General features: G+C 33.1%; 1 protein-coding gene across 1 annotated transcript in view; it reads right to left on the bottom strand.

Annotated features, from left to right (window-relative positions):
- Positions 1-11,116, bottom strand: part of LOC132755208 (E3 ubiquitin-protein ligase UBR3-like) — a gene marked incomplete at its 3' end in the record, with an annotated part of 32,669 nt that extends 21,553 nt beyond the window's left edge. Inside the window, 7 exon segments of the mRNA XM_060746019.1 lie at positions 320-475; positions 2,509-2,601; positions 4,278-4,411; positions 5,566-5,745; positions 6,837-7,065; positions 10,017-10,150; positions 11,083-11,116. Coding sequence (XP_060602002.1) covers positions 320-475; positions 2,509-2,601; positions 4,278-4,411; positions 5,566-5,745; positions 6,837-7,065; positions 10,017-10,148 — 924 coding nt within the window.
- Positions 11,117-11,739: the final 623 nt, after the last annotated feature.

Consider the following 11,739-nt stretch of genomic DNA (forward strand, 5'->3'; position numbering starts at 1 on the left):
TACATAGATGAAAAATTTAAAAAAAACCTACACTGTATATTTTTCTCCCCTTCCATAGGACCTTTATTTAGGAGGAAGCAAACTTCCAAATCTGGGAAACAAGGTCATTTAGAAAACAAGGCCACATGTCATTGCGTGAAAACAGGAAGTTTTTGCAAATAATTAAGTGGTCTACATTAATTTAGCAAAAACGTTTATAATTTAGGTTCAGGTTAGTAGAAATTTTAGAAAAAATAAACAAAGGTTTTATTGCATGCAACATAATGAAAATTTATTCTTAAAGCAAGTCAAACGGACAAACAAGTCAAATTTTACATACTTGTATCTGCAGTAGATGTGTGAGTAAACTTTTGAGCATTCTCTCTGGGGGTATGATCGACAACAGATCCTGTTTCTGATACTGAACTGCTTGTACCATAAACGTTGCTAAGTAACGATGCAACGGCAGGTGGAAGGTCAACTGAAGGGGATTAGGCTGAAATATATTACAAACCAAATATTAAAAAAATTAGCTACGGTATTATTTTCACAAATAATTCTAGTAATTTTTAAAAGAAACTTCTTCAGAAAATTAATGTAACAAATTGAACACACAATACACTTTAAATATAGAATCTAGTTTTGTTTTGTCTGGGTTTTACACCAATTTCAACACATTTTTTCGTCATATCTCAAAAGTCGGTCCACCAAACCATCCTTCCTGGACAACAGACAAAATAAAATGAGCCGTGTCATGAAAAACCAACATAATGGGTTTGCGACCAGCATGGATCTAGACCAGCCTGTGCATCCGTGCAGTCTGATCAGGATCCATGCTGTTCGCTTACCAACCCTATTACAAGTAGAGAAACTGACAGCGAACAGCATGGATCCTGATCAGACTGTGTAGATGCGCAGGCTGGTCTGGATCCATGCTGGTCGCAAACCCATTATGTTGGTTTTGTCATGACGCGGCTCAAATTTCAATTTAAAACTGCATATTCATGGATTGACTAATTAAGGAAAATTAGTGTCAAACAAATAATCATGATTTTGTAGAAAGTTGAAGTAATACAATACAAAATGATCTAAGACTGAAAGCTTCTAGACAACAAAACATCTAATTACTTATCAATTAAAACATGCCTGTCACAAAAGGAAAAAGAAGAATTTAGTACATGGTAGGAAAAATTAAGAATTTTAAAATCAATGAAATTAATGCTTGAAGAATGCAACAATGTAAAAGTTAATATAAACTGTGTATTATTATGTCAACCTCGGCTAAAGATGTAACATAAATGCATTGCTCTGAGATTGTAAGTTTGTGTGGAACAACACAAATTTCTTAATCCAAATCTTTTCAAGAGAGAGGAGGTTATCAATATAAATAAGATATTCAAGTCATACATGCAAAGGTAACACAGACGAACCTGTTCCTCTCCCTGCAGGTATAATAAACATGTAAATATTTATCAATAGCAATGTACAGTATGCATGCTTATAATTAAGTTCAGGTGAGTTTTAGTTTAACAGAATTGCTGAATTCAACACATTTTTGGTCATATCTTGACTGTTGGCCCTACTTACTTGCTTTCCTTGATAACTAACCATTAATAACTGATTTTTCACAAGTGATCACAATCTTCAGTGTGCCTTAATTGAACATTAGACTCAATGTCCGAAACCAAATGTCACGGAATAATTTCCTTCTGTTAAAATATATTCTTTAGCCAATTTAGCTTTATTCTTGATAAAAAATTTCCTTGACCCAGTCCGAAATGAGTGAAAAAAAAGCCCACTATTTCAGTCATGAGCTGGCAAGCAGGTTCTTGGCATAGTTTCTTGACCATGAGTCTTAAGTAACTAGTTTTATTTTTAGTGATTGCCAACTTCTTCATTATGAAGTGCTTAACGCAGCACGCCTCCAGATTCATGCTTTTAGCAGTATAATATAGTAAAGTTACTAAAAAGAATACAATTTGCACATTATCAATGGCACTTACAACCCATGTAAATTACCACAAAGAAGTCAAAATATGCAAAAATATCTCTTACTGCGTGGAATACAGTGGAATATAATTATAAATACTGAAAAATCAGTCAACATGTAAATTATTACTAGAATTTTGAATCTTTATACCTTTCCTTAAATCTTACATTTTTCGTACATTTTTCTCAGGTTTGATTTTTATTGAAATATTTTTGCTCATCTGGAGGCGTGCAGCTTTAAAGGCCCAATGTTGTCAAGAAAAACTGTCTTCAGCACAAACTCTTTTCATAATTTTTTTTCCAACTCTGAATAACTAAACTTCAAGGTCTATTAACATAACACCCATTCTCTGTACATGTAATAGGTAAACTGTGCAGACCAGAATTCTTGAAACACTTAAAGCTGCATACATTATACATCCATTATTTATATTAATTCCAGCAAAAAACTCTATAATTTTTACAAACATCTCAACAAACAAATCTCAACATACAACAGAAATCACTAAAACCCAAAATCTTCCTCATTAACAAACTTACATTTGTTGATTCCTTACAGCAGATAGCATCAAACCAGTCTTGTAGAGTATCCTGACACACCTGTATCATTGTCTTTGTCAGGGTTATTGTGTCCTGTAATATTTACGTATATAGTATAATTGAAACTTGAAAGTGTTATACTTTCCCACTATATTCACATATACTTATAATAATCTATGATTTGAATTTTCATTAAAATTACATTTTTATGAAGTGGTGGTTACTTTATGCCTACAAGACTACTTTTGGCCAAAATCCTTGTTACCTTGCACTTTGATCTATTATTAAATTATAATTTATGAAGTAATCGAAAAAAATCTACAAAGGACACTGACAAAATAGTAACAGTGCCAAATTATTGTTACTTTTTTTAAGGGAGTTAGCTCTCTACGCCTTTCAGCTGCAGTTAAGACCATATGGCCCCTTTTCAACTTTACACTAAACACACACCTCACATGCCCTTGTCTCTGTGCATTCCCTTTGTTTTATTCATACGCAGGGTTTTACGGGACGCAGAATTCTGCGTCCCTATACGCATAAATTTTGACATGTACGCATATAAGTTATCCACTTGCGTCCAAGTGTACGCACAAAAATAATCCTAGACAATAGATATTATTGTTTCTGACCCGACATGATTTTATCTCTTTCTTCTTGAAGCTCACAAAATTCCATTTTAATCTAATACAGCGTGCAGAAATGCTTGCATTTGTTTATTTCGGAAGTTAACATAATTGAAATCTACTGCGCATGCTATTTGCAAGTGCCCGCTGCTGAAACTGATGACGTTTATCGTGCAAGCTACAGTAACTGATGACGCTTACCGTAAAATGTATTTTAGGTAGCCGTTTTTGGTTTTTCTGTTGCTATATTTAGACAGACTATTTATAACAAGCAATTACTATTGGTTAGCGTATCCAAAATGTCGACCTACCAGTTCGGCGAATGTATTTTGTACATGAACGGCAATAATAAAAAAGTAGTGCTTTTTGCAAACCTATTTTCATGTAGTGTTAAAGAAATTAAGTTACTGGGTATGTTATTATCGTTGGTGTTATAAATATAATGGTTTCAGCGAACTTAAATTATGAGGAGGTGCAAAAGCGGTTTCGTCGGCCTTTTTGTATGATATTTTTAAAAACGCAACATATTTAGCTGACTGGTCTGTAAAGATATCTATTGTGACTAGTTCAATATAATAAAATATTTACAAATAGATCAGTACAAATTTTCAGTCTGTTGGTGTAATCACCTTATCAATAACAAAATATGCTACTAAAACTTGACATTCCAGCCACTCAAAGACTTAAATAAGCCTTGGAAATAGCACATGACATTATTGTAAAGGGCTATAAAAAACCTAGTGATAAAAGATATTGAAATCATACTTCTTAAGTTATGAAAACAGTACAATATACATGTATATTTCTCACAGGTAAGTGATTTTATGCAAAATAGAGTGGTCTTCATAGTCTTTTATAGTGAATATAATTTTGGACCCCTAAAATTCAGGCCTGGACCCCTACTTTTCTAGGCTGTGCATCCACTGGACCCCTAAAATTTCAAAGAGATGTAAAACCCTGCATACGTAAACATATGTCTAAATGACATTCCTATCGCATTTTACCAACCACCTCGGGAGAATTCTAGAATGCTAACTGTCCCATTAACTTTCATCAAATCAAAGCAATAAAAGAGTGGTTACTAAAGATCAGCAAATTGACCCCCTAAAGTCATTAAGGCAAACTGAAACTTAATATAAAATATACCTGGTTTCTTAAATGTGATATCAGACTCCACATTGGCGAAGCTGCAATTTCTAATTCAGCCGAAAATGCTGCATAGTAGGTATCCGGTTCGAACTCCACATGCTGGTGAAGCTCTCGTTGATTCAAGTTCATACCTAAAAATATATAGAATATAAAAGTACAATCTTAAGTAAATCTTACATGACTTTTAACCATGTACAAATAATGCCCTTCTTCAGATTTTAAATATGCATGAGTCACCCAAAACTTCAACCAATGATTTTTCGAATTCACAAAGAGACATAAATCAGACAAATTACATGCAAAGAGTTATGGGCCTTGTAATGTGACCTCAAATTATGGTGACAAAGACAAGTATTAAGATACAGGGGAATATCTTAAGCAATTTTGAAGACTGATGCTGTACGGGAAACTTTGAGAATTTTCTTGGTTCACAAGGGGCCATAATTCTGTCAATGTTTGTCTGTTTTTACTCAGTTTTCAACACAGGTTCTGTCATATCTAGGCAGTTAGTCTACGTAATTCACTTTCCTTGATAACTAACCACTTATTTCATATTTCTATGCAAGTTAATAACTACTTTTTTCGGTATAAAAATAACTTAAAACCCCATTCAAAGCATGAAATAAATAGAAAATGTGTTTGTTTTGTATATAAGATCAAATTATCCCTCACTCATTAACATAAGCCTACATTTTCATCTGATGTTCTCACTGTGAATTATTTTTTATCTAATGTGCAAAAAGAAACAAAAACCCTCTATATCAAGAGCTGTCACTGATCGCAAATTTTGTATTGATATATCGAGGGACAAATATAGAATTTATATCGATATCTACTTTATCAGTATTTCTTAACTTGTCTGTATGATATTTATATAGTAAATTTCTGAAAATTTCCACTTGTCAGGAGAGGCTGTGAGACAACCTGGGCAATACAGACAATTGATTTTGCCGCCCCTGTTTGGAGGATAAATAAATATCGATAATATATCGATATTGCTATATTCAATGACAGCCCTATCTACATCCTGCATGACTCTAGGCCTTAGACAGTGACCTGTTACTATGAATGATTTCAAACACGTGTGTGATGAAGTAAGATTATGTACAAGAGGTTGTTACACATAAACCTTTCATCAAAATTATGCAGATGTAGAAACCAATGCTTGAGTTGAGTAGGATGATAGGATAAATCACAATATTTTTCATAAAGTTCAGCTAAAAAAGAACACTGAAATGGTATAAATATTACTTCAATATAACATTAAAACAAAAGAAGTACAAACCTTGGAAGTATGACAAGAGTTCCAGCCACATGGAGACAAGTTTACTGTCGGAGAGAAATTGATGCGCTATCTCTTTATGTGACAGTAAATTGATCAGGTCACTGATGATTGGCCAGTAACAATGTTCCTTCATAGCCTCATGACTACAATCTACAACCATGTGGAAGTTCTGTTGGGCATCTACAAAAAAAACAAAAACAATAACATATTTATAATTAACTTCTGGTTTTTTTTCGGTTTTTTTTTTTTTTTCGTGATGTTTAATTTTTGACATTTATAATGATCCATATTATAGATTGATATATTCACCCACAGTTTTATCTAGACTAATTATTCATCTTATGAAAAATTAAACAGCTGTACAATATCGCTTTCAAATTATGTAAATTGCAGCTGAGTTATAAGATCCGTCAGTAGGTGGGGTAATGTGATAATGAGCATTATGAGATCATGGACCCCAAGGCAACATGAGCCCTATAACGGGGCTCTAGTGTATTATTAATAACATTCTGTTTTATGTCTGACAATGTATAAACAATCAAATACACTGACTAATACTTTTAAGTATCAACTAACATTGTAATTGACAAACTGACATGGAAATTTACAGTCTGAAAAAATGACTCACTGGCCTTGAAAAGTAGCAGTACTGATGATCCTTGAAATGTAGTGACCATGAAATGTACTGACCGACCTTGAAATGTATTGACTGACCTTGAAGTGTGTTGACTGACCTTGAAATGTATTGAATGGTCATGAAATGTATTGAGTGACCTTGAAATGTGCTGATAGAACTTGAATGTACTAACTGACCTTGAAATGTCCTGACTGATCTTGAAATGCACTGACTGACCTTGAAATGTATTGAATGATCTTGAAATGTCCTGACTGACCTTGAAATGTACTGAATGACCTTCAAATGTATTGAATGACCTTGAAATGTGCTGACTGACCTTGAAATGTACTGACTGACCTTGAAATGTACTGACTGACCTTGAAATGTCCCGACTGACCTTGAAATGTATTGACTGACCTTGAAATACACTGACTGACCTTGAAATGTATTGACTGACTTTGAAGTGTATTGAATGATCTTGAAATGTACTGACTGACCTTGAAATGACCTGACTGACCTTGAAATACACTGACTGACATTGAAATGTATTGACTGACCTTGAAGTGTATTGAATAATCTTGAAATGTACTGACTGACCTAGAAATGTACTGACTGAGCTTGAAATATATATTGATTTTGAAATGCACTCACTAACCTTGTAAAGTACTTTCTGTGAGTATTCCCTCTATCATATGATTAAGGCTAAGAATGAGAATATACAACAGGTTGTACTCCTTCACCATCTGACAAGCTAAACTCTCGTTACTAAATAATTGTACACTGATATGTACAACACGGTTGGCGACAGTCTGACGGTCTAGAGCGTTGACCAGAACACGAGATATTCTACTGTAGTGCTGGATAAATGCACGGGTAAAAGCTTCCTGTAAATAAATACATTTTAAATTGTCTAAAGATGTTCCGTATCGAAGTTACTTCAACCTTATTAAAGTAACGTCCTTACTTTACAGAGAAGTTTTTTTTTTAAAGCGACATTCACACATTAAAAGATATGCAATGCTAACTTTCAAGTAAAATACTTTTTCTTGCAGAAATTCATTGAAAACAAGTTAGTTCTAACTCAATATGTTAAATTTGAATAATAGAATGCACGAACTATGGTTGGGAAGGTGTATTTCTTATTACTCTTCAAGTTATTTTGGACCTTCCTTGAAAAAAACCTGCCAATTTTTTTTACAGGGGTTTATTTAAGCGGATGCCCGCTTGCCCGCGTCGGGTAGAAATCGCTGCGGGCAAGTGAAATTTGAAAGCAAATTGCCCGGCGGGCAAGTGAATTTTCGTTATGCCTTCTATTAGCTTTGATATCCTTTGCCGATAATACTTTTCTTTCCGTTCATATTACAGTCAAACAAGTGTATTTATAACTGTTTCTGATTGTTGTTGGACTCCTATCAACCCATCAAATTACGTAAAAAAACTTTTTTCTATTTTGCTTTCCTTTCAAAATGGCGGGCGGCGCCGAAAGTTTTCTCATTTTTAAAAGAAAAAAATCTACAGCAATTAAAGAAAAAGCCACGGCAAAGAAAACATCTGATTTTCTGAATAAAAAGCATAAAATCACAAAAATTCAAGATGAGTTATGTCAATAAAGACTGACACAACTGCAAGGTTCAAGAAAGAACAGAAAAATCGGGCCGTAAAAATCTACTCCTTTGAATCCTGTACGCTATTGTTTTCTTCATACAGTCAAAATTTAACTAACTGGCGTCAACTCATTTGCAATAGGCCTATAGATTTTTTTTAAAATTCATCACCAGTAATCTTTTTTACACAAATCTTGACGAAAAATCATAATAGTCTTGAACTGTTGTTAATTTATTTTCCTTTCTCCCCTACGGCAATGTTTAGAAATATTCTTACCTATAAATAAACAGAATAAAATAATCCATAAAATGTTTAAAATCCTTTTTGGTAAATCACAGCATATTGTGTAACTTTAAGTTATCTGAGGTCATTCTAGGTCATGCCTAATTTACGACCAAAACAGAAAAAAACCTCCTTAGGTGAAACATACAGCAAATGACGTATATTTTGTCTGACAGTTCTTTGAACCAGTCAGTGCTCTGAACTGTATGATTACTGCATGGGGTGAGTCCCTTTGATGTGACATAGGTTAAAACTTCATATAAATTTTAATACAAACAGGGAGGATAGGAATCAATTTAAATTGAGTATAACACATCCTGTCATGGACTTGGAGCAACTTGTTGTTTTTAAAAATGAAATAAATTTGAAAGGTACATTACTAGTTTGGTAATGCAAACAAAGCAAACATATTTTTGATATTTTTACATTGTTTGAAATCAACAATAAACATTTAAAACCTAGCACAATTTTAACAATCAATGTACTGTTTCCTTTTTAATGTTGTTTTAGGGAATAAATATTTTTAAGGTGATAGCATCTGAATGTTAATATATTTTAAAAGTCATCTGGAATAGGGCCTAATATTTCCTGTAATTTTTATAAGCCTTAACAGATCATGTCGGACATGACTATTGTTAATCTTCACTTTCATTTTACTATTTTGATGTGAGGAATCCCTGACATTTAGGAGTTTTTAAATCTCAGGGATTTCTATTGGATCCCTGGCAAAGAAAGTTGTGTCGACCCCTAGACTATTGTGAATTAGCAAACAAACATATACAGTAGGGAATTTAGGACTATTTTACTATCTGAGGCATAAGTTGATAGGATCTGCAATAAATCTTATTTTTACCCATAATTTTTGCTTTGATTATTAACAAACTTCACATTTAAGATCGGGCAACCTGTTTTTCCTGGGGGCAAGTAGATTTTCAAAGTTACTTGCCCTTCGGGCAAGTGAAAGTCAAAACCTTAAGTAAACCCCTGTTTTTTATGACACTATGTATTCATACTGAGATAACCTTATAATGTGTAGAGTTTAAAACATAAAAGACTTCTCCGAAAGTATCCAAAAAGATGTTTATTTAACATTTAAAAAGAGACAATTATCAGTATTTTCAATAACGAATTAGAAGATAATAAATCTTGAAAGTAACAGGTGATGTTTCTGTGCAATATTTTTACAGACTATATCTTAGTTTTATCATGTAGGAAGCTATCAGCTTTATGTAGACATACTCTTAAATCAACTCCTGGAACCAACCAGTACAAAGCAACAAGTGTAAAGTTTCTTGCTTAAAAGGAAAACAAAGGCTTGCCACTGGCAGGCTTTGAACCCATGCGGCCAGCAATCCTTAGATTACTAGTCAAACAAACTAACCACTTAGCACAGATGCCAGCCAGCTGTTAACTTCAGCCACACAGTAACACCATCATCATATAAGCCAACGTTCTAGCTTGACTCTTCACAAACACATAAACCTATGCATGTTTCATTGTACACTTTACTTAAAAAGGCATCCAAAGGCTATATACTTTTAGTTCCTGCAAAAAGGGACATCCAGACCTGGGGTAATCGTTCCTAGCAATCATTGATTTTTTAATCAATTGCATAATTACACTATAATCATCATGTTTTTGATTACCTTGCCCAAAATTTATTATTTACTAATTGTAATTAATTAATTACAGCTTAAATTCAGTCAGAACTTATGATTACAATTTGATTGACATTGATTACTTTTAGATTTAACAGGAAACTTAACTTAACTTTTCATGATACAGTTTAACTTTTATTTTACAGTTATACAGTAAAAGCCCTCAATTAAGACCACCATCAGGGCTGGACCACATAAGACCACCATCAGGGCTGGACCACATAAGACCACCATCAGGGCTGGACCACATAAGACATACAAATGAATAAAATGTATTGTGTAATACAGACCTTGTAACTCAAGTCTGGTAGAAGACTAAGAAGTAAAGTCACAATTTTCTGTGGGAATTCAAACTTGACTGTCCAAAATACCAACTCCTCCAACAAGGTTGTGTGCACCAATTTTTGATTTAGCCCTGGCATGTCTGAAAACACAACAAAACATATAAATAAATGAGCCGCGTCATGACAAAACCAACATAACGGATTTGCGACCAGCATGGATCTAGACCAGTCTGCGCATCCGCGCAGTCTGATCGGGGATCCATGCTGTTCGCTTACAAACCCTATAACAAGTAGAGAAACTGTTAGCGAACAAAACATGGATCCTGATCAGACTGCGCGGGATGTGCAGGCTTGTCTGGATCCATGCTGGTCGCAAACCCACTATGTTGGTTTTGTCATGACACGGCTCAAATATCAATATATTGTTAAATTCATAGTTGAACAAGAATAAAGATTACGCATAAAAAAACATTTGTTAAAGTTCACAATACAATCTTTCAAATTATCATCATAAAGAGGAGCTATGATTTAGCAGTTATAGTTATGTTCCTATATACTCATATTCTCATGTTCCTAAACCATTTCACCAGATGTTATAATTAAAGATTATACATATGCTCATCTTTGGGTAAAATATTTTTATTGCACAAATGTATTGAAATCCATAAAATTCTTACTGAATATGTTTAATTTGAATAAAAGAATGTATAAACTATGTATGGGAAGCTGTATTCCTTATTACTGGTCAAGTAGATTTGGTCTTTTTCTTAAAAAAAAACTGCCAGTTTTTTTTAATGACATTATATATTCATATTTTGTCCACATATAATATTTATGTTAAGTTTAAAACATGGCATATCTACTATAATTAGGTCAAAACATGTTTATTTTATATTTACAAAGAGATTGTGTAGCAATTATCAATATTTTCAAACATCAAATTTCAGCATAGCATATCTTTAAATTATTGAGGACGTAAATATATTATTCCGCTCTTCACTGAATTACACAGAGGTGGATAGAAAATACCCTTGAAGTAATTTTTCTCAGTGTATTGTAAAAATAAACAGACCTTCGTAATCTGCAAAACCGTGCGGATAGATAAGTGACCCCCACAAGCTGTTTTTGTAGTTTTGCTTTACCCCCAACAAGTACCTTTTTTCTCCTGGGGGTTTTAGATAAATAAAAAATTAAAAACAAAATATTAAAAAGGGACATTAAAGCCTCAGAAATGAAAAAATTCTTCCATTTTTTTAAAAAAGGGATACATTAATTCATAACGTTTATTTAAATTGTTTAAAAAGCAAAATTACATGCTAACCTCTTGGGAAAAAAAATTTTGGGGGCCTTTAATTGGGGGAAATTATTTCTAATAAAAATAGCAAAATGTAAAGAAAAATTTGTATTTTTTTACTTCCCCCTACAAAAATTTCAAATGCAATTTTACTTTTTTAAAAAACCCGCCCTAAATTTCCAAACAAAAAGCAAAAGATGGTGTAGCTAATCCTTTTGGAAACTAAAACAGGACACAAAAAAAAAAAAAAAAAAAAAGCATTTCTTGGGTATAATGGTCCTTTAATCAATTTTCTCTTTGAATAACACAGGTGTCTTATTTTTAACTATGTTGCTGGGTTTTCATTACAATTTTAGTTTTTCTGAGTTTTGATTTTGAAACGGTCATTTTTGATTTCATCACATGCAACAAAGAGTGTTTACTAAGTTTAAAGGT

This window comes from Ruditapes philippinarum, unplaced genomic scaffold (assembly GCF_026571515.1).
Source record: "Ruditapes philippinarum isolate M1 unplaced genomic scaffold, ASM2657151v2 ctg9129_1_1_1_1, whole genome shotgun sequence".
In the NCBI taxonomy this organism is placed as follows: Eukaryota; Metazoa; Mollusca; class Bivalvia; order Venerida; family Veneridae; genus Ruditapes; species Ruditapes philippinarum.